This window comes from Epinephelus moara, chromosome 3 (genome assembly GCF_006386435.1).
Source record: "Epinephelus moara isolate mb chromosome 3, YSFRI_EMoa_1.0, whole genome shotgun sequence".
Taxonomy (NCBI): domain Eukaryota; kingdom Metazoa; phylum Chordata; class Actinopteri; order Perciformes; family Serranidae; genus Epinephelus; species Epinephelus moara.
Window position 1 is genome coordinate 38,549,800 of NC_065508.1, and position 24,432 is coordinate 38,574,231.

The following is a 24,432-nucleotide window of genomic DNA, read 5'->3' on the forward strand; positions in this document are numbered from 1 at the left end:
TTTATTGCTTGGGCACTGTTATTTACGTGACAACACCTGAACATAACACACACAGACACACATTGGCTGTTGTTTCTGTTTCTGCCCTTGCTGGAAGTCTCGGACCTCCAGCCGCCCGCCTCCGCCTTGATTAAACACTGAAAATAAAATAAAAGAGGGAGACAGGCTTTTCCTATTTTATCTTATTTTGTTTTATTTCTCCCTCTCCTCTCGCTGGAAGCGTCGGACCTCCCGCCTCCCGCTCCCGTCTCCCGCTCCCGTCTCAAACACGGAGGTCTCCCTCTCCGCTGAGCACGCCCGGCCGGTTAAATAGCCTGCAACCGTAACAACTGTGTGACACAAACTCAGTGCTTTGGTCATTAAATAATGTCGGGCTCGGTTTGGGTTCGGACAGAAATATGCGGCCCATGCCGCACTCTAACACACACACACACAAACACACGGAAAACCCCCCGGATGCCCCGGACAGGACTTGAAAAGTGGACATGTCTGGGCAAAAGAGGACGTTTGGTCAGCCTACCCCTGGGTCATTGTTGAAACAACACAGGGGTCTGTCCCCAGAGCCTCCTATGCCGTCTAAGGGCAAGGGAAGGCTGGGGGTGATGACATGTCAGGACTGAGCCATGGGCTTGGGTGGCCCCTGGCCCCTGGCCACTGCCACGTCCTCTGCCCTGTTAAGACTAGCCACGCAGGGCTGTGTCCAGCTGGCTCCGCAGATCTTCCTTCCCCCAAGCAGGCTGAGGTTGCTTTGGCTGCTGCGGCTGAGGCTGCTGCCAGCCCTGACCTCACTTCAAGGTGCCTGACACATCCTTATCACAGCGACGGGCTTCCTGGCCCTGCTGAATCATCATGGATGCATCAGGCCCAAACAAGGCAGATGGCTCAACAGGCAGTTTGAGCAGACACGCCCTATCCTCTAGCTGCAGCATGGACTGTGTCAGCCAGATGTGGTGCCTGGCCACCCAAAAATTTGTCATAGCACTGCCAGCCACTTCACCCTGGTCTCTCATGAGCTGTGGGAGACGTGAGGAGACACATTGTAGTTCAGCTATTAGATCTGTACTGCACCCCTCCTCTAGCTGGTCAACCAGATGGCGCTGGTACAGGGACAGTATGGCACCCATATTTGCCAGCTGTGTCTGGACTGCCATGTCTCCATGCATTTTTCCCAACAAGCCATCCATTACCTTGCAGTTTCTACTCAGGCAGTTCGCCTTGCCCAGGAGAGACTTTGATGGCGCCACCAAGGCAGCCAGATCCATGGGGGGCAATGGCCCACAGCCTATCTTCCCCTGATTGTCAACCGCAGCCATACGATGACAGAGCCCCAACCAGCGTGCTCCTGCCGTCGGTGTTGTAAACCGACTCCTGACCACCTCCTCAAAATCAGAAAGGAGAGACACAAGGAACCATGTGGGTTGCCCCCCTGTTTCATCACTGAAATAGGAAGGGGCAGGACCCTGACCAGCTGGCAGGTCAAGCCCCAGAGCCAAAGCAGCCCGGCCAATAATTTCCTGAAGAAGAGGTGACTGCTGGCCATGCTGTTTTACAGGCACCTGCTGCCCCTCTGAGGCCAACTCATCATTCTCTAAGGGCCATAGACCAAGAATGTCTATATCCTCTTCCGTCCCAGGGGAGGATGGGCTCCTTTCCAACCCAGCAGAGGGTCTATAGGAGCAGGGAAGTTCCTATGTGACACAGTCCGCTCACCCCCTACCAAAACTGTAATAATGGAGGGGGGGAGCCCCTTGATGGGCCCCCGTCCCCCACTACCGCACCCACCAACTTAGGGCGCTTAGCTAGCTGCAGGCCCTGAGAAGGGGCTGGTGGACATCTGCCAAATTAATGGCAACGGGATTCCCTTTGCCTAGCAGACATGTAGAAGCAGTTCGTGCATGAAGCCGGATTATCACGAGCAGCCACTGCATGCTCAATTCCCAAACATAACACACAGTAGACATGGCCATCCTCCAATGGCAAATGAACTTGCCATCGTCTCTCTCTTTTTTTTGGGGGGGGGAGAGTGACATCACTGTAGCGCGACCAGAAAGTGCCACTCTTTAGCTGAAGCAATAGTGCTGCTAACTGTCTTTAATAAGTTTCCCTGAGCCAACAGATATTAGTGTGGTCACAGCACGGATTATTTTCTTTCATTTTTTATTTTATTTGCGCAACACTTCTGCTGGAGGGAAATGTTTTTGTTGTCATAAGGAAATGGGAAGCCTCCACAGTTGCGAACCGGGTTCTTAGCATATTAGCTATTTTCTGTTCCTTTTGGTCCATTTTATGTTCCTTTCGGTTATGTCATTTTACATGTTATTAATGTCTTTTTGAAGGATGTTACAGAGTAGCAACATGTTAATCAACAATGCGTTGTTATGAATACACATCCAATGTTCTGCAATACGTTGTTACAATTGCATTTAATGTAATGCAATGTCAAGTCTATTAATAAAGGATTTAAAAACAAAAGGTGCGAACCAGAAAACCAGCTACACCTCTCGATGGCTAACTGTGGTAAGCCACTCGCTGCCCCCTGACTCCGTCGGGTTCAAGCAGGCAACTCAACCCCCGTGGAACATCGCCAGCTGCCCCCCGACTCTGTCTGGTCGAGCAGGCAACTAAAGCCCAGAGGAATGTCGCAAGCTGCCCCCCCGACCTGGTCGAGTTTGAGCCAGCAACGACCTCCTAGAGGGACGCAGCACACTGCCCTGTGACTAACTGTGCGTTCCCACCAAAAGATTCATGAGAGTCATAAGCAGCCAGCAGCCATTCATTTTCAATGAACACTCGCGACGAAGAGCGACACTCGCGTCGGCTGCAGCAAGCGACCGTGAGCAGTGCGATGCCAGCGACCTGAGCGTCAAGCTGAAGTTGAGAGAAGCTCAACTTTATGCAAATGAGCAGCGCCGCCACCGAAGCAGCAGCGAGCAGCAGCCCGTTGCAGACCGTGAATATTCTCAAGGCGGGACAGTGAAAGAAAGAAAGAAAGAAAGAGATCTGCCCCTTGGCAGCCTTCTGCAAGCCCTGCCAGAGCTACCAGGCAGCGCGATGCCATCGACCTGAGCGGCCGCTGGCGATTTTGAATCTTTTGGTGGGAACGCACAGTAAGTCAGGCTTGAGTGAGCTGATATGCCTAAACCATGCGTAAATAGACAGCTGCAATATACGGATATGGCACCCCTCTCAACTGTTTCACTCCTTATTAGAAGAAATAGCGTTTAGCTATCCTCGAGAGGGACCTGCGAAGGCCAGCTCTCCAACCTAATTGGAGAAAACGCTTAACTTCTCTCTCTTTTCTTTCTGCTCTCACGTCGACTCTGACAGGTGGAAATCAATGAATCAGTGAGTGAATGCGCAAGATGGGGCTTTTATAGCCTGGCGCATGCCAGCCACGTAAAGTGATGTGTCTTAAAGTTTGTTAATTTTCCACGTTGATTATCACAGATGGGGATAATTATCACAGTTATGATATAACTACTGGGTGGGGAGATAATCTCGATATGATAGAGAACTCCGAACTATAAGTACTTATATCCCCTTCAAAACAAACATTTTTATTTAACCACTTTTATCTTTTTTTTTTGTTTGTTAATATTTTTATTAGGAGTTAAGGCACATTAAAACAGGAACCAAAGTCATATTTACATTGAGTATCACATCACATCTGTATCACAAAAAATATAAACATATTGATACAATAGAAATACTGTGCATCTCGATGAATGAAAAGCAAGGCATACAGTCTTCCTCCTAGGATGTTTTTTCCCTTTTGTGGCCCATGAGAACGTAATCGGGCGAAACAAGAAACAATACACAATTCGAGAAAGAATAATAAATAAATAAATAAATAACTAAGGATACTAGTGTGTAATAATTGAATAAGTGTATAAGTGTTTAAGCTACTCAGTGTGAATAAAAATAAAAAGAAAGCCAAAAAACAGAAAAAAAAAAGAGAGAGAGGGAGTGGGGGGTCCATCCATCAGGGGGCAGAGACTGTAGAGAGTGAAAGAATGTTAAAAAGGGAAGCCACTTGTTATAAAATTTATCAGTTACCTTTCACTGAATATCTGATCTTCTCCAGCTTTAGAAAAGACATAGTGTCATTGAGCCACTGAGTGCTAGAGGGAGCTTTAGTTGACTTCCAGTGAAGAAGGAGATGGCGTCTTGCCAGTAAGGAAGTAAAAGCTAAAATATCTAATTGATTAGAGGTAGCTAAACCGCTTATGGTCTTCTGGGAGCCCAAATATGGCGACATGGGGGGAGACTGTTATGATCATTGAAAGTATTTTTGACATGGTATCAAAGTAATTCTGCCAGAAGCGAGAAAGTAGAGAACAAGAATAAAACATATGGGTTAAATTGCAGGATGAAGCATGACATTTGTCGCAATTGTCGGTGATACTGGGATAGATTTGTGACAGTTGAGCTTTGGAGAAATGGACTCTAAACAGAACTTTAAACTGTATAAGTGTGAGACGGGCACAGGTTGAGCTTGTGTAAACTTTTTTAAGAGCAGTGTCCCACCAGTCATCCTCCAAGTTCCGACCCAGTTCTCGTTCCCAAGCAGCCTTGACTCTAGTAACTGGTGAGGAATCAAAAGACATAATTTCATTATAAACTTTAGAGATGAGTGACTTTTGAAGTGGGTTGTGGCTTAGAAGCTCCTCCCACTGTAGGCTCGGTGGTGAGGAGGGAAAAATTGGAAACAAAGCTTTAGCGCAGTGTCTAATTTGAAAGTATCGAAAAAGATGAGAGGGAGGGAGATGAAATTCTCCTGAGAGATCCGTAAAGCTGCAAAAAAACCATCCTTGTAAAGGTCATTAAAACATTTCAGGCCATTATTATGCCATGCAAAAAAGGTTGAATCTGTAAGCGCAGTTCGAAACTTTATCATTTTTTAAGCCTAAATGCAATTGCCAGAAGTAAAAAGCTAACATTAGGCTATAAATAAACTACAGCCTGGTCACATGACTTCGCCATTACCACCACAACCAGGCTGTTAAACTATGTTGGTGAGATGACGTGCTGTAGTCTAATTTAGTCACTTGTGAGCAACTGCCTTTTTTAAGACACGTAAAAGCATCATCTTCCAAACATCTGTTGGAACTGTATCCTCTGAGGGGAGAGGGAAAACATTCAACTCCAGTCCAGTTCAATCATCAAAACAGTCCAGTGTTAATATTAGTGATGTCATGAGAACTGATACTCGCGATACCTTTCGATTCCATGATGAAGAAAACCCAGCAATACTCATTTTTTTTAAAAACCGGAAGAACCAATACCAGCGTAAGAATCAGTGCTATGACTCTTATGGAACTGATGGGGGCAGTATACGCCATATAGCGTTACAGTCCATGCCTACAGAGAGTCCGGTGGTCTCCTATGAGCTCAGCCTTCGAGACGTGCAACACTCCGTTAAATGTCATTCAGTTCATCAAAAAATATCCCAATTAAAATTAATAGCATAATAAGCAGATATGTTCCGTGTTATTTTGTTTAATTTCAACAACACAGAGAACAGCTTGAACAAGCTGCGTGTGAACTAACAATCAGGGATTTCACTTGCAGAAGTACGTGACTGCACATGTGCGTCTACTTCCGAAACACAGCGGTTGGGGTGCGTTTGATTTATTGTACTGGGACATTTGATTTTTCCACAACTGGACCACGGACGTCAAAAAACACCGCTTGCACCGGGACAAGACAAACAATAAATGAAACCAACGAAATTCCACACATTCTTGTGGTTGGCTCAAATGCTGTGATTTAAATAGTAAATATTTAAATAGTTTATTGAGTTTATTGCGGATGTTGATGAATGTTTTTCACAACGAAAAATAGGTAAAGAGGAAAAGAGAAAAAGAAAAAATATAAATAATATCAATCTGTTGAAAGAAATGTTATTACCTCCACCAAGGAGGTTATGTTTTCGCCAGCGTTGGTCTGTTTGTCTGTTTGTTTGTTTGTCTGTTTGTCTGCAAAATAACGAAATGAAATGATGATGAAATTTTCAGGAAAGGTGGATAATGGGAAAAGGAACAGATGATAAAATTTTGGTGGTGATCGGTTGAAGCAAAGGATAAAATAATAAATAAATTCTATCGTCTGACAGCCTCAGCAGCAATTGCAATTTCTAAAGACGGTGAAAATAGCGCCATCTGGTGGCCGGAAAGCACGTCTACTTCTACTTGCTAAATATTGTTGTAATTCTAAAGTTGAAATTTATGTTCTGTGTTGGAAAAAAAAGAAAGTGAAAAATACAGAAAAACATATTTTCTGTGTTGGTACAAAATAAAAACGAAATAAATACACCACAGTGTCTCCATGGTGAAGGCATATATAACCTAATAATGATAGTGATGCAAATAACCTAATTGTGATGCAGGCTGCAAAATCTGATGCAGAGGGGGAGGGAATATCACCTACTTAGCGGAGGTCTGCACTCTCTGAGTGCTTTTCTAGTTCTATATGCAAATATTTTAATAAAGTATTTCTTGTTTAAGTACATGGGATCTTAGGATTTTTTTTTTTTTTTTTTTTTTTTACCACGGTATCGACTTTGGTATAGAGAATTGTGTAATTTTACTGGTATCGGCACCGACTACTAAATTTTTGGTATTGTGACATCCCTAGTTAATATAGGCCTACAGTTGACTACATATAGTTTATGATGAATGTATTTAGTCTCTGACGACTAAACTTCACCATCAGTCACACATGTATTCTGTTAACAGAATAAGCCTTCAAATAAGACAAATAAATCTCAATTCAACAAAAATTAAAAGTTTATCTAAAACGTCATATTGTTGAGTCAGCTGTTAGGTCAGGTGAGAGCCAGGCGGTGCAGTCGGTGGCTCTAAAAACTGCGGCCACCTCGTTCTCGCAATTTTATCGCCGTCCACTTTTATAATACGTTAGAGCAAGTCGGAATGAAGTTGGACACAAAACTAACCGGCATGCATTGTGTGGCGATCGCTGCTGATCGAATCTGTGCAGGCCTGGCTCATCTCGAATGAGTCTATTTGATGAATGACAGTGTATTCAGATGACTGATGCCCGGTCCATTAGTAATAATAGGAATAGCCTATTAACTGTTTATTGAATTAAGTAATCAGAAATACAACCAACGACAAAAAGTTTTCTTTTTTAAAAAAAAAAAAGCCTATTGAATAACAATGACAGAGAAATCCACAGCCTATGTGATTTTACTATTGTAAATATAATATGTTAGAATATAACATGTTAGCTACAATGCAGTCATTACTTATTGCAAAATAACAACGTTATGAGGAAGTAGTATGTAGGCTACCGATTTTGTGCATACTGCATCTGTCATTTTCAATGGCAGATGCAGTAGGCTACCTACTAAAAGTAAAAATAAAAAGTATATGATTCGAAACGCACCCATTATCTTTGAGAATGTTATATCAATACAGGCATGGTACAGTTTGTGAAACAGCTTCAAATCCCACACCAGATGGTAGAGAAAACATGCTTTTAGGGTAACTGAGTTGGCACACCGCACAGAAACAGCAGTGGATAGTGATACATGAACAGAGATATTCAAAGAAGAAAGTCGATGTACAACAAAGATGATAAAGCTATGAAGAGGTAAATCGTCTCTGGAAATACTGTAGCCTAAATGCCCGTCAAAAATGAACTCCGGCATAATTTGATGATACAAACTTCATGACAAATAATGCTATATTTTTCAACAATAACAAAATGTGTAATTGTGGAGTTTAAAGTCTGAACCTACACAATATAACCTGGCTGACCTAACTTATCAATGTTGAACTTTTTCACACTGCGCATGTCCAAAATGCCCTCCAAACCTGGTTTAGAAGGCATGTTTTCTTTAAAAATCGCCAACATTATTTAATTTATCATCGCCAGAAACAGTAAAAACAGAAATTATGCTTGGATTTTCAAATTTTCAACTGTCCTTGTACACATCATGTGTGACTAAGCTACTGTTAGCAAAAAAAAAACATAACCAGATCTGAGCTTCAAATAGTGATTAGTTCATCAAAATCAAATCATTCTACGTCTCATTTAAATTTTGGCAAAAAATAAACTCTTTGCACTAACTAACCAGGATGCACGACTAGAGTGAAAAACAAAGGCTTTTTTTCTACTCCAGGACTTACTCTTCAGTTTAACTTTCAAACAACAAAAGTTTTAAAAATCTTATAACTAATTTATGGTGGAGATAGAGCACCATAGAATGCCACAGGAGATCTTTTCTACATGTGGCCATCAAACTGTATAACCCCTGCCTCTATAGGGAGGGGAGCTGAAACAAAGGACACATAATATTCACCTACAGTACATTAGGTGCACTACACCTTTTACGTGATGTAGCCTGCTTCTTTTGAATATCTTGTGTAATATTCTTCTCAACATCATGTGCAGTATTACTTTTCAATATCATGATCACTTGTCAATGTAATGCAATATCATTTTCTCACAGCCGGTACAAACGTTCCTTTGTCCCGTTGTCAGTCAAGCTCATTAATGAGCAAATGTAAGCAGGTACTGTGTACTGTGTATTGCATACGGTGTATTAGCACCTTAATGTGTACTTTTTTTTTCTGTGTACGGTGTATTTAGCACCTTTATGTGTACTATTTTCTGTGTATGGTGTATTAGCACTCTTATGTGTACTAGCACCTTGATGTGAATCAGCACTTTAAATATGTACCAGCACTCTAATGTGTACCAGCACTTTAACTTCAACGAGAAGGCATGGCAAATTGCACAGCTCAGATGAGCAAATATCTTTTTGCACATTGGTCCCTATCTGGTTACCAGTATGTTTTTTTTTTTTGTTGTTGTTGTTTTTTAGATGCTGAATGTTTTACTGTCTTTTATGTATTTTTGTTTGTATGTTTCGTGCTGTTTAAAGCAGCAGTACCCTGTCTCCAATCCAAATTTCTCCCAAGGGAGACAAATAAATGGACTTTGACTTTGACTTTTCTCAAAATCAAAATCATGTGCCATAGTACTTCTATTTTCTATATGCAATTTGCATTTCTCCACCATTTTAGTTCATTTTTAGTACTTATTTCTGTTGTTATTCTATGAGGCACTGGTGTTTGGTTTTGTTTTTTGCTCCTTAAGCAATTTATATCTTGTATATTTTGAATATTTTGACCGATACTTAATACTACTATAGGCCTACTTTAAAAACTGGGCCTAGTATGTGACTCTGACCCAAGAAACCCACTGGTTGTTATTGGTTTGTGAATTATAATTGTTGTTACTATAATTTGTGTTACAGTAATTTAAAGCATCCTCTGGCACAATAATTTCCTTTGGGATAAATAAAGTTCTATTTAATTGAATTGAGCTGAACTGAACTGAATTGAGAGATTATATTTTCCGCCAGTGGCTCGGGGAGGAGGCTCAATGAAAAATATTTGTAGCTTCACAGAGGGTCATAAACAAACAAACAAAAAAGAAAACAATGCCACACCCCAGCCACCCGCTCCTCTGACAAGTAGAGAACAGTCCCTTACTGAAGCCCGAAGCAAAGGCGGAAACAACAGTGAGACCTCCTCTTGCACATATGTGCTCTCGCATTTCAGTTCCTCTCTGTAGCAGTAGTTGGGGCGTGTTGACGGACCCTCGGGCCAGCTGAGTGTTGAGCAACTCACGGAACCGATTGTACCACCTACTCTTCAAAGGGCTGTTGCCTTACGGTAGATACAAACGTCGAGTTTTAGATGGCTAAAGTATCGTTTACGTTAAACTCCCATGTAGCATGTAGCATTAATGCAGATAACGTTAGTTGTCACTTACGGTAACTCCAAGGTTTGCTGAATTTGTCAGATAACGCACTGTCACCTAGCCACTTAAATTAGCTCAATGTTAGCTTAGCTAACGCGTAAGTTAGCAAGCGTTAGCTGCTTTACAGGATATCGTCAGTAAATTCTAGCTTAAAATCATACTCTTGCATTTAAGATTGCACGGTTTAGACAATGTTCAAATGGTTTAAGGCAGCCGTAATGGATTGGGGTCAGTAATATAACGTTAAGCTAACCTAACATAATGTTAACTGTGGAGCGGAACATAGCACTGTAGCTCTAACGTTATGGTTAGAGCACGTTAACTTATCCAAGTTTACCCAAGGACATTTTACTTTTCTGACGTTACAAGTGGGCGTTTAAAAGTTCAAAGATGCCATTATGAACGTATAATAAACCAAGGTAACCATTTAAACCCGACGTGTTTGTGTCAATCTGGGTGTTAGCCTAACAGGAAACATTTTCAGAGGGGGTAATGGGTGCGCCGCTATAAGACTGCGTAATCGAAGAAAACAAGGAACATAACATCTCTCGATGAACAACGAGCTCGACCTATGCAGTTTTGCGATAGTTGACATACATTCACAATGTATTGTCTAATTATGTTTGTTGTTTGTTAGCCATCTTCTTCTGCTTTGTAATTCTTATTGTAAATAACTTAGCTCTGTTAGGCCTATTATATTTTCACTAAAACTGAGCAGACCTCAAGCATCAGACAATTTAATTTACAGACAAGATACACATCTCCTATTTAGAGGAAACACTGCAGCACATTGGAATTATGATTTAATCAGTTACTAATCAGTTTCATGACTAAAATCTTTTACTTTTTTTTTTGCATAACTCTAGCAACATGTAATAACTTTTATTCTATTTACATGATAGATACATGCATTAAACCATGGTTCGCAGGTGCTGAAGTTGTTTAGTCTAGGAATGTTTCTATGAAACTGGACTCAGGTGATGTGTGGTGGAAATCTTTTTAACATAAATCATGTTGTATTTTGCATTCACAGTTGACAGAAGATGTTCTTTGTCAAAGGACTTATCAGCGGCGTCATTGATGCTGTCAGGTGAGAATCTGCACATAGTCTAAAGACCCAGACACATCAAACCTTCAAGACTTCAGGGAACTAGTGGCGATGAAGGCCCCCTGCTCCTTTGGCTGACATGGCATGTCTTGCCCAAAAAGTTGCTCATGAATACACGCTCTGCACCTGCATTAGCAGAAGTAACTCTGTGCACCAGCAGATAGTGGTAGTCTATATTTGTCATTGTAAAAGGGAAATTGGAAGACCATCTTGATGCTAGTTAGCCAGTTAGCACAACACAATCCAATGCTGAAAGAACAGAGCATTTTTACTGTGCGCCAGTAAACAGTAACTTAACTTCTCTCTTCATTTTTGATCCTGTCTTTGTAGCAACATGGACCAGATTTTGCCCTCTGACCCTGTGAGTGACAGTCATTATATTACCAGTATTATCAGATCATCACTATTCTCATGCAGGATTGTAATGTTTGCTGTGACTCTGTCCTCCAGCCTCCACCGCGCAGGCCAGCTGTGTTTGCAGAGCAGCATGAGAGTGAGGAGGAGAGACAGTTCCGCCGAGTCTTCCAGCAACTTGCTGGAGAAGTGAGTGCTATGTCTACCTGTGCTTCTCTTTGAATTTCTGTTGTTTTCTGCAGTAACCACTAGGGCTGCTTGATTATTGCAAAAATAATAATAACAATTATTTTGATTGAATTTGAAATCATAATTATTTAACTATTAACAGAAATACAAACTGGCTTTGACAACATCATACAATTGAACGGAAAAACAACAGCCAAGACCAAGTAACACATGTTGCACATAATTGTAGTTTCTATCAAGTCTGACTCCGCAAAACCAAAGTGTTTGCACACCACAGAGTTTGTTTTACTTTTATTCTCAACCCTTCTTCTGTCAAGGGTAGGGTATTGTTAGGGTGTGAAAATGCTGCTGTAAAACGGTACGGGTGCCTAAACTGATACTTTGTAAGACAAATAAATCACAAATGATGGTCAGTGACATTTGAGAATGTTTTTTTAATGCAAAGGCAAATTTAAACTGAAATTGAACCATATATTAGCTCCTCAAAGTTTAAGTATACTTAATTATATAAACATGGATAAATACAAAACACCTTTAACAAATTTACACGATAAATAATACCTAACCCATCAACAATCATTTAGCACTACACAACAGTTACAGTACTAATAACAGCAAAATACATTTTGAGTTGGGATCAATAATCATCTACCTAACTCAGGAGAGACTCAGCAGCCAGACGTTTCTCCATGATTTGTTTAAGAGTGGCTGAGATTGTCACTACAATGACAAAAGTTGGTCCATCTTTAGTGAGCCTGGTCAGTTTCCAGTGGGAGGCTGATGTAGCTTGCTAACTTTGAGACTAACTTCCATCACTTAACTCAGCAGGTGGAAGCAAGACATGGGAAATTGTTTTGGGTCCTGAGGAGTTAAAGCATTTACTCACTGACAAACGTTCACACCCTGCTCACCGTCACTCAGGCTCTCTCGCTACACACAATTTGGCACCAAAATGAGAAACAGAACTGCATTATGATTTGGTACCCAACCCTACTTCTTACAAGTTCTGTCAACAAAGTTTAAAAACATCCGGATAGGCGTGACTCGCTGTTTTCAACTCACGCTGAAACTTCTCATTGGACTTTGGGGACAAGGGCCGAGCACATTCACTGGGACTTGATTTACAAAATAAAAGACAAAACCGGAGCAACATTGCTAGACCTGTCATGTGGCACAAAGTCATTGTATCTCAATAATGTTGTTGTGAAAATAGAGGGACGCCAAAATCGTAATTGAAAATGAAACCTGATTAATCACACAGCCCTAGTAACCACACTGTCTGCTGCATGTGTGTATATTGCTACACCATACAGTTGAGTGTCTGTACAGGTTTCTGCTGACTTTGTGATGTTCAACTGTTAAATATTTGTCATGTAGGACATGGAAGTGAGCCCATCTGAGCTGATGAACATCCTAAACAGAATCATTTCGAAGCGTAAGACATGTTTGCATGTGTCATATTTAGTGTCTGTCTCTAATACATCCCTGTGTGTATTTCTTGTAGTTCTTTGTGGTCTGCTATACTCTGGTCAGATTTAGCCCTGAACAATATTTACACATTTTGATCTATCTAAAATAGAGATACATAACATGGTAAGTGACTGTTTTTCTTGTATTTTAGATGGAGACCTAAAGACAGATGGATTCAGCATTGAGTCTTGTAGGAGCATGGTGGCAGTCATGGATGTATCCTTTCTCTCATTAGTAGGCTTTGTGTTGTGTAATCCAGGAGGCATGACAGCACAGTAAAAAAACAACAACAAAAAACAGACTCCATCACAGGCTGCAACAAACAGGGACATTACTGCCATGATTTAGCTGTCAAAAGAAATTTTCACTATTGGGCTGAACCTCCAATCCTCTGATTTCCAAAAGCAAGGGGCCATTGACGCAGCAGTGAGGTGAAACTTTCTAAAGAGTTCAAGTCCCTGTTCAGAACTGGTATTAACATGTGACTTGGGTGAGCCAGTCACAAGTGGACAGGTCTTTCTGTTCACACCTGGCATTAGACTGCATCTCCACATGCGCCTTGAGTGACTACTTATGATCTGATTTCACTTTTTCGATCTATATAACAATAAACATGCATAATTTCCATAATTTTCCGTTTGCAAAGACCAAATGTGGTGTTGTTCTTTATGATCAAAAATGGGCACCAAAATGGGCGCATGTTAATACCAGGTCTGAACATGGGCATATCTTTGGCTCGTGCAAACGGGGTCATATCTCTGTAATGTAAGATGGAAAATGTATCAGTAATCAATTTTAATTGCATATTTAGCTGTAAAACAGTGCAAAAGTAGCTTAGTAGGAGTTATGTAATACATGTTATTTGCAGTGTAAACCCCAACTGCAGTGTTGTGAACAAGTTGGACAACAAGTTGGCATTCATTCCCTACTTTGAGTTCTAAAACACATGAATGAGGAAGGCAAATAAAAACACGCCTTGGGCAAATACAGTGTGTCCACAAGTAATGCAGCTGTTTGTCTAAGCTGGAGCCAAAAAAATAGTCTGTTGTCCTTGACGCTGTTTCAGAGTGACAGCACTGGAAAACTTGGCTTTCACGAATTTAAACACCTCTGGAACAATGTAAAGAAATGGCAGGCAAGTACAGCAGGCCCATTTTATTTGTCCCATGCATCTGTTTCTGTGTTAATTTATGATGGTCAGTGTCAGTCATCTCCAGTAATAGTGAACACAGAAGAAACTGTATTAAAAGTCTGTACAATATGAGCAGTTTACTGATGTTATGAAGTACTTGTTCAGTATGCCAAACTTGTTATCTTTATTAACAGCCATGTTTTACACAGGCATAAACTTGTATATGTTCACTGAAGGGCCTACATTATTAATGTAGAACAGATCTTTTAATTTCCAATCGATAACTCTTACACCCAGTTCAGACCAAATATTCCCAACAAGAACAGAACTTCTTGCAATGTGCTGTTCTGCAATGTTCTAAAAACCTGCCGGTTCACACCAATGCAACCAGATGAGACAGTGTATCATCTCTGTGCAACAACTCTCTGTACTTCCGTTCTGATTTCCAGCTTTTCAGGCTTATTTTGTAACCAGATTTAATTTTGTAGCTTCTTAAAATATGAATGAGGATAGAGATAGTGAGATACTGGCTACAGCTGAATTTGTAGTAGTGATGAAACGACGAGAAAAAAAAAAAAAAACATGCATCAGATGGACTGTATTCACAGTAAATACACCACTATAATATAAATAACCAGCAAGAGTTAATCAGTCAGTAAGAATATGTGTGTGTCGAGGGGGCACATACAGTAAGCAGCAGCAGCGACCTAGGCTCACCATGAGGACAGAAACAGAGGGCTCAGCGGGAACGGAGCACCTGCCGCAGTAAGCAAATTCTCTGTCTACGGTCATTTTGACTTGACCAGCAAACTTCACTACAAGTCGATTGGCTGTTGAAACAGGTGACGTGCTTTACAATCTTAAACCAGCTGCCGGCAGTTTGACCAGTTGAGTTGCAGGTGACACCATCAGCCGGCTTGAGTCGAGCTCAGACCGGCCAGTTCACACTGCTGCAACTTTTCTCTGCCACGTTCTAAAACGGTTTCATCTTGTCACAGATCTTTGGTCTGAACTGGGCTGTACATTGTCAGTGATGTGCACATGTATTTGGTGCTTGTTGAATTAAGCCTTCCAGTTAAAGATTAAAGGTTATTACTTTTAATTTGAAAATGAATAAAAAGTATGTAATTTATTACAATGGTATTCAGTTTGAAAAAAAGTTCTTTAAAGCAATTTATTATATAGTTGTTTGTAGGTTGTTTAGACAAACTTTTTTTTCCTGCTCTTTAGAGGTTTATAGGTTTATGGATCATGGATGAGCTTAACAGGAAACTGTCATGACCTCAATGCTTTTAATACTTTTAATTCTTGTTGTTTAGGGAGTGTATAAATCCTATGACACAGATGGCTCTGGTGTCATTGGTGCAGATGAGTTGCCTAATGCTTTCAGAGCTGCTGGTGAGTTTTTTTTATTTTATATTTTCATTTCACCTATTGTTGTTTAAGTTATTGAACAGCCACCGTAAGATGCAGGCAAAACAAAACTTAATTTATAGCGGTAAAAAGAGCCACAGGTAAAGCAATAGTCATGGCTGCTTACATAAGGGCTCTTGATTAACAGGCAACAGTCATGTGGCTGCACATGTTTTCAACAAAGTTTGATTTGGACAGTTGTTTCATATGCCAGAAACCTACATGTAAATTTGATCATTTAACCATCATTGTTAGTCTGTAAAATGTGGAATTTGTTAGGTTTGGCTCGGTCCCTGTTGGTATAATTCTGTTATCCCATAAAGGCCAGTGTTCTCAACTCTTTAACAGCTATATGATGTTGAGATATGTAAAATATTAAATTATATCGTTACCTAACTCATTGTACCATGAAAGGCATTCAAAGTACTTCAAAAATACGTAACCCAGCAGTATACTACTAACTTACTGTGTATGTCTGTCTACCTGTAAATCAGAAGAAAATGTACTACTACAGTACATTTTCTTGACTGTGACATGTAACTGGTTACATTGCAGATTCAGATTTTATTCACAAGATAGAACAATTAAACTGTGATGCATTATCAGGGATAGACGCCCAATATTTTCAAGCACTGGCCCCCACTGGCCAAAGAACATTTTTGAGGCCCAAAGTAAACTTGTGTAAAACCAGTGGTTTATAACAGAGTGAAAATCACTTTGTAAACACATGGTATATTCTCTCACAGTCTCTCAGTTCACAATCTCTTTACTTTGTTATTATCAATCAATTTTATTTATAAAGCCCAGTATCACAAATCACAATTTGCCTCAGAGAACTTTACATCATACGACATCCCTCTGTCCTTAGGACCCTTGCAGTGGACAAGGGGAAAAAAATCATTTATAGTTGTTGGTGGCATAATAAAACACAATTTAAATGTTAAGGAGATATACTATATATTTTTTTCCAGCCCCATAGAAAAAAAGGTAACACAAAAAGATACAGAATTAATTTTAAAATAATCCAGATTATAATTCCATTGGTTTGTTCACAGATTGGTTATACAAAGTCTGGAAACAGAACTAGGAGGAAATCAAATACTGCAATCCCTACAATTCACCTTAAAAGTGTATTATGGAGACCCTCAAGATCAATCACAATCTAAAATTGTCAGATTGCCCACCCCTAATTTGAAGATCATACCAGTTGTTCGTACAACCCCAATTGGGATGTTGTGTAAAACACAAATACAAACAGAATGCAATGATTTGTGAATCAGTTTTGACCTTTATTCAATAGAATACAGTACAAAGATAAAATATTTAATGTTGGTAACCTTTACTCTTTATTTTATTTTATTTTTTGTAAATATACACTCAGTCTGAATTTGATGCCTGCAACACATTCCAAAAAAGTTGGGACAAAGACAACAAAAGACTGGGAGAGATAAAACACAGTGAACATTCCACAGGTCAACAAGTATCATGATTGGGTATGAAAGGGGCATCCTCAAAACTCTGTTGTTCAAATGCAAGGATGGGGCGAGGTTCACCATTTTGTGGAAAACTGCGTGGGCAAATAGTTCAACAGTTTAAAAAAAAAACAAAAACATTTCTCAACGCAGTTTCAAGAAATTTAGTGATTTCACCATCTACAATCCATAATATTAAAAGATTCAGAGAATCTGGAAAAATCTCTGCATGTGAGGGGCAAAGAAAACCAACATTGAATGGCCCTGACCTTTGACCTCTCAGACTGCACTACATTAAAAACAATCTTGATTGTATAAAGGATATTACTACATAGGCCCAGGAACACGTTGGAAAACCATTGTCAGTAAACACAGTTCATCGCTGCATCTACAAATGTGAGTTAAGACTGCCATGCAAAGTGAAAGCCAGACATCACCAACATCCACAAACACCACCAACTTCTCTGGGCCCGAGCTCACCTGAGATGGACAGACACAAATTGAAAAAGTGTACTGAGGTCTGACGAATCCGCATTCCAAATTGTTTTTGGAAATCATGGACGTCATGTCCTCCAGGCTAAAGAGGAAAAGGACCATCCGGATTGTTACCAGCTTAAAGTTAGAGCCAGCATCTGTGATGGTATGGGGGTGTGTTAGTGCCCATGGCATCATGGGTAACTTGCATAGCTGTGAAGGCACCATGAATGCTGAAAGGTATATGCAGGTTTTATAGAAACATATGCTGCAATCTAGACAACGTCTTTTTTGGGATGTCCATGCTTATTCTAGCAAGACAGTGAGGCACATTCTGAAAGATTACAGGTTTTAGACTGACCTGCCTGCAGTCCAGGCCTGTCTTCTATTTAAAACGTGTGGCGCATTGTGAAGCACAACATACAATAAACGTAAACGCCGGACAGTTGAACACCTGAAGTTGTTTATCAAGCAAGAATGGGAAAGAAATTCCCTTTCACCTTGTCCTCGGTTCCCAAACACTTACCGAGGGTTGTTAAAAGAAAAAGTGATGTCATACAGTGGTAATCATGCTCCTGTCCAAACTTTTTTGGAACATGTTCCAGGCATCAAATTCAGAATGAGTATACATTTACAAAACACAATAAAGTTCATCAGTTTGAACATTTAATGTCTTGTCTCTGTACTGTATTCAATTGAATATAGGTCAAAAAGGATTTGCATATCATTGCATCTGTTTTTGTTTTACACAACATCCCAACTTTCAGGAAATTAAACTTATGCTTATGTGCCCTTTGTGTAAATGCTGTTATATTAAAAGACAATGGTTTCATCTGTTCCTCAGGCTTCCCCCTCAATGACCAGCTGTTCAACATGATAATTCGCAGATACAGCGATGAAAATGGCAATATGGATTTTGACAATTACATTGGCTGCCTTGTGAGGCTGGATGCCATGTGCCGTAAGTTTGAAAGATCAGTTAAAACAAATGGATTTATTCATTAGTTTAGCAGCTTTATCTGTGTGATAAGAATGATTGTGTCATAAACCGAAGGTGCTGTTGGCTTAACATCTGTTCTGATTCAGGTGCCTTTAAAACCCTGGATAAGGATAACAATGGGACTATCAAAGTCAACATTCAGGAGGTAAACTGATCTCAATTATCTTGACTATCAGTGAGTTTCTTTATGAACGTTTGATTCAGTCGATAGTAAACATTCACTGTTAAAGTCATCTCTGTTCTTGTCTTTGCAGTGGCTTCAGTTGACCATGTACTCATGAGTTCAGATGATGCCTCCCCTGCTTGTTAAAAGGAACCACTTTGTTTGTTTACACAGTACACAATATTTTCTCAACCTTCGCTACAACTTCCTGTCATTCAGCAAATACCCTCTGTGTGCAGGCTTATTATGAATGTTAATACAATGCAAGTGTTGTGGGATTGTTCACGGTTCCATTATACTTACAAGACAATTATAAGTAATCACGAAAAGCCCCAACTTGCCCTCACAATGGTGCCCATATCTAAGGATCAAAACATGACTGAAGTGCATTAAGATGATAGTAGGTTGGTGCATTTGGTCCGCTAGTTTGGCATTTGTTTTTAATCTTCCTCAGGCCTGAAAGAAGGCAGGCCAACATCAACATGTTTCATGTTTCCAAATGGGAAAGCAGTAAGGTCCCGGTCTTATGTGGCTGGGGCTGATTTCACAAAGATTGTCGGTCAGAGGAATCTGCAGAGAGACCAATTTTAGTTTTGCTCTGAAACTTTTAATACTAAAATGCTGATGTTGGACAATAAGTAAATAAAGACTCAACACCTTCTGACAACTCTGTTATACCTGCAGGCAAAAACAGGAAAGCCTACCTCACTCCTGTAAAAAATCTTACACACATTTTCTTTTGGAGTGATTACAGGTTGACGGTGTGAAGTTGTAGCTTGGTTGATCATGTTTCTTCAGTTGAATGGCCACCTGAACAGTTGTGTTCACGTATTTTGCCCAGTTGTATCCTCAGAACTGTGTGGATGTGTATAGATGGCTGGATTGACATCTCCATCTCTTTGCTGTTATTTCTGCTGAACATTAAGCATTCATATCAGCAAATGGACTTTAATGACCTTGCAAATTCTCAGAAACATTCCACCCAACTCTGATCTGAGCAGAGGATTTACTTACCTTTTGTTAGGATGTGTAGGACCTTGAAGAGAGTTTAACTATGAACCCATTTTAGAACGTTATGTTATGCTCATTGGGTAAATGCTCAGGTGAACAGGTTGATGTTGGGTGAAGCTATTCTGAGAATTACTTGAGGTCAACAAGTCACCTTTACTCATAAGAATCATGAGGGTATGACATTTCCCACCCTAACAGGTGCACCAGACTAACAGGAGTGTTGGGGAAATGGCTGTCAGTCAGTCTGCACACACTATGCAGCCCCGAGAAGAGGTCTAATTTGGTTAACACAGGCAGAGGTATGGGTGGACCATTGCAGAGACTTTCAGACAGCTTTGTATATCTACAGTTTTACTTTTGTTAGACCACAGTCATATTCAGTTTTTTTGTGAAACCAACCTCAGGCCCACTGACGGAGATTCTTGTTCACTAAAATAAACAAAGAAATAAAATGGCGTTACACAGCTCAGCATTTTGTTAAAAGGCTAATAAAAAGTAAGGCAGATGTTTAAATTATGGTTCACTTGCACCTCAGCTGATTGCATGCATGGTTTTTGCATCACAGTTGCACTGTTTATGCAGTGGTCAGGAATCCCAGTGCTTTCTCCTCTGTAACAGTAATTTACATGAACGTCCTAAGAAACAGTTTTATATTTTATATAATCTAATATTTTGCCATTTAACGTTCAGTGCTGGTAATGCAACTTTGCCATAACATTCTCTATGTTTCACCTTAATGATCAGTTTACTTATCACTGTGTACTTCTTCAAAATGCCAGCACAATGTGTAAATTGATAATATATGAACTATGTGAATGCCACTAATGCATGCAGTAAATAATAAAGATGCCATCATTAAGTGTTTTTAACCATGTTGTTATGGCCACAGTCATCAGTGTGTTACTGAAAATGCTAGGTAAAAAAAATACCTGTGCCATATTTGGAATAAAAGGATATGTTAATGTGTCCGTTTTATTGTTGATGCACCGCTAACAGTTGTTGCTGGCTACTTTCAGACACAAGTCAGTGAGTAGTGGATTCTCATTTAAACTGAACTGGGATCTGCTATTGGACCGTTCAGATGACTGAAAAAGCCATGATTTTGCAATTGGAATTAATGCTGCTTCAAGTGGTATTTAAAAGATGGTAATGATGCTTCAGAGGTATATAGCCACCCATCCAACCAACCTTAAGGGGGAACTCCAGCCATTTTCAAATCTCGTGTTATTCATATGGTCTAAGACAGTCCAAAAACTATTGGTAAACAAACAGCTCTCTCCCAAATCCAACAGGTAGCGAGCTAAAACTCAAATTTGTGAGGTCATCAAGTAAAAATTGTGGAGCTGCTCTGTAGGCAATGATTGGTGAAAGATGTTTGAGATGACAGTTGAAACAGCCAGGTATGTGTATGGGTGCACTGTCGCATCGGCTACGTTTTTTAGCCTCAAAGGTTGCTGCATGGTCTCCTAGGAATGTGGTGCTGCTGCTCATGTGACACTGTAGCATGATGCTGACCACGAGAGCCCAGTCAACAACTTATTCACCCAGCTGGTGGCCAATGACATGGCTTACTACTTAAGGGACCTCCTGCCTATGACAGATGTGCTCATTCAGAATGTGCACAGACTCCATACCTACAACTGGGGTGAGTATGTGAGCTTTTTTGTATGCCAGGCTGCCACAGATGGTATGGTAGGAAATAAACTTTGAGGTGCGGAGGAAGCTAACATCAGGGGTTTGCAATAAGTAAGGAAATGTGTTTTAACTCTAGGAACTGTATACATGCGATTACAGAAATTATATACCTGAAACAGAAAAATATACCTGAAATATTTAGACTATGATACAATAATTGATATATTTAATAGTAGCTATTACTGACACAAATGTCTTTTGGTTAGCTAAGTTTTTAAGAAGTAGCTGATTAAACCTGATGCAAATAATATTAAGCTCTTAACACCTATTCAAAATATTAATATTACAGACATGCTATGTTTTATGTTGACTGTATTGATAATAGTATTGAAAAAAAAACTACACAAATACCGTAGCCATTAAATTTTACTTTCAGATCCAAAACCAGAACTCTAATCCTACAGTTACTGATCTACTTCCACATCATAACACAAGACAGGAATGCATCACTAGATCAATTTTGCATGCACTTATTCCTGTACCAACTTACAAAAGCAATTATGGTCAGAGATAATTTTTTACCCTAAATTCTAGAACAAAATCCCACACTACATTAGAACAATAACCTCCATTACACATTTAAAACATGCATATAAACACTATCTGATGGAAGGACATACCTGCAACCACTGATTCAAATCTCGTCACATTTTGCTCACTCCACATAAGTCCTCTCCTCTGCAATTGTTGTTTTGCCTCTTGTTTATTGTTTCTGTTTTTATTTTGTATTGTAATGTATTTTGTATTGCAGGACCTAAATTAGCCGTCGTTGAACAACTCCAGTGTGAAGTAATTGGTAATTGACACATTTAGTCAGGATGGCACCAGTTGTTCTCCACTTGCAGCCACACATAGCTGTAGACACCTTCTTTATGATCCTGAGAGACAAGAAATCAACAGAGAGTTGTCTAGGTGGTCAAAAAGAGTGAGACAATTGGAAATAAGGGACATAATGTGTGCAATAAGGACAGACAAACAGTACCTTTATAATATATTGGCTTGTGAGTGAAAAAAAAAGTGTTTAATTACATGGTCACCATCTAAAGTTTTCGTGCCCTGCAGGAGAGACAGATTGAGATCCAGTTAAACAACTTGTCGTTGTCTGTGTATGTGACAGTGAAAAACACAGGACAACTGCAGTGTAGCAAAGTTAAATTTTTCACTTACAATGACAGAGAACTTTTTGGGGTGCTAGTAATGGTGCCAGTTGGGGACAAGCTCTTAGCCATGTAACTCAGTGTCACATGGCTGATCGTGGGATAGGGTGATGAATAAATGCCCACTCCCACCTGCAAAGGGCCAGCAGTGTCCCTGAACCAGGGATGAAGATCCCTGAGGGGGTGGAGCATAAAAAGAGAGTTTAGATGTAGGAACAGTCTCAACCATAACATCAAACAGCCACACCAGGTAGCCATCTGTGTGTAGTCCCTACTTGAATAACAGTTCTTGGGTTTAACGAAGATTGATAGGTATACCAAAGAACTTAATTTATGTCTCTGATGACAGATGACAGAAACACAGGCCCCTGCACACAAACACACACAAAGATGGTCAGAAAGCAATCTCAAAACTAAAACGTGCAAATTACAATCCGACAGATTAAAATTATGTAGATGTCTCACCTTGCAACTCCACAGCAAAGCTCAGCAAAGTGTCTGCCATTGGATGATGGTGAGAACATCTTTAGACTGTAATTGTGTTTATGGATGCACAGGAAGAATAAAAAGAAGTTTCTGTTTTACAAGAAAAGCCAACCTGCTTTTATGAGTCATGCCGTATTAGTAATGGTCGGTGAGGCAAACTGGGCCACACAAGAAGAAAGACGGACGTAGAAAGGGAGGTAAAAGCAATGCTAATGCTACCTCGGATAGCCATAGCCAAGGGGAGATAGACCCAGGAGGACACACGTGAGGCCGAAAACGAAGAGTCATGTGCATATCGAGACAAACTGATTGTGGAGAGTGTCACTGCTAATATAGAGAAGATGCTGGACAGTAAACTAGCTAACGTAATAAAGCCGGTCAGCGAAGTGGCTGAAAAACTGGATGGCTTAATCGAGAGGATGGGGACGGTAGAGCAGCGGGTCTCCAACCTGGAAGACGAGTCAGCTACTACTACACCCCGGGTGGGAGCTCTGGAGACCCAGCTAAAGAAAGCACTGGAACGCCTGGAAAACTTTGAAAATCAAGGTTGACGGCAGAACGTGAGGATTGTAGGGCTGAAAGAAGGCACGGAGGGCAAAACACCGGTTAACTTTTTTGAAAAGTGGATACCAGACGTCTTGAATATGCAGAACGACCGCATTCAGATTGAAAGAGCTCACCGCACGGGACAGCGGATGAGACTCGCCGGCAAAGAGGGTCCAAGAGCCGTCCTGGTGAGGCTGCATAACTACACCGACATACAGAGAATCCTGTACGCGGCGAGGAACAAAGGCACGATAAAAGTCGATGGTGGAAATGTGTCCTTCTACCAAGATTTCTCCACGGAGGTTGTAAGGAGGAGGAAGGAGTCGGCAAACGCCCGCAAATTGCTGAGAGAAGCTGGGTTTAGATATGCCTTCTTATATCCGGCTGTCATCAAGATTTTCCACCCTGATGGATCCAGCTCTGCCTTCTCGACCTTGGAAGAAATTAACGGCTAACGTTACATCAGCAAATTGCCCCCATCAAAGTAAACCCCTAGCTTGGAGGCTAAATGGACTGTGAATGCTACAGGTATGAATGTAGTGGAAAATACGCAGTTCATAATGCATCTCGAGAATTATCCTGTTAATCTTTAATGTTACAAAAAAGAACACTGGTATCACAATAGCAATCTAGTGAGGGAGGTATGTATTCTTGCTGGTCAATTGACCCCCACAGCTGTACTTTGTACAAGGTAAAAGTACAACTAGGTAAGTTAGTTTATCATTTAGATTTTTTTTTTTTTTTTTTTTTTTTTTTTAATGTTTGTTTTCTGTGTCAAGTTGTTGATCATTCCAAGTATAGGAGCCAAATATGTTATTGGGAGGTTTGCTTCTGACTGTAATTCACTGTGTGGGCATTGGGGGCGCTGTACTGTCACCTGGTGAGTTCAGGTATTTTAGGATGTGACCTCCCTATGATCATCAGGTCATCATCGGACTTAACTCGCGTTAGCGGGACTAATGTGCGT

General features: G+C 40.4%; 1 protein-coding gene across 1 annotated transcript; it reads left to right on the forward strand.

The window, feature by feature from the left end:
- The first annotated feature begins 9,551 nt into the window (after positions 1 to 9,551).
- LOC126384895 (calpain small subunit 1-like) lies at positions 9,552 to 20,543 on the forward strand. The gene is made up of 11 exons (XM_050036279.1): positions 9,552 to 9,707; positions 10,829 to 10,885; positions 11,234 to 11,264; positions 11,354 to 11,446; positions 12,824 to 12,881; positions 13,068 to 13,132; positions 13,983 to 14,055; positions 15,372 to 15,446; positions 18,252 to 18,368; positions 18,494 to 18,552; positions 18,662 to 20,543. The coding sequence occupies exons 2-11, from the start codon at positions 10,839 to 10,841 to the stop codon at positions 18,686 to 18,688; spliced, it is 645 nt and encodes a 214-aa protein (XP_049892236.1). The 5' UTR covers positions 9,552 to 9,707; positions 10,829 to 10,838; the 3' UTR covers positions 18,689 to 20,543.
- Positions 20,544 to 24,432: the final 3,889 nt, after the last annotated feature.

Excerpts from the sequence above, each read along its gene's own strand:
- LOC126384895 (XM_050036279.1), top strand. The coding sequence starts at position 10,839 with ATGTTCTTTGTCAAAGGACTTATCAGCGGCGTCATTGATGCTGTCAG. Across the intron at positions 13,133-13,982 it reads GCATGGTGGCAGTCATGGAT|AGTGACAGCACTGGAAAACT; the intron begins GTATCCTTTCTC and ends ACGCTGTTTCAG. Across the intron at positions 14,056-15,371 it reads TGTAAAGAAATGGCAGGCAA|TGTATAAATCCTATGACACA; the intron begins GTACAGCAGGCC and ends TTGTTTAGGGAG.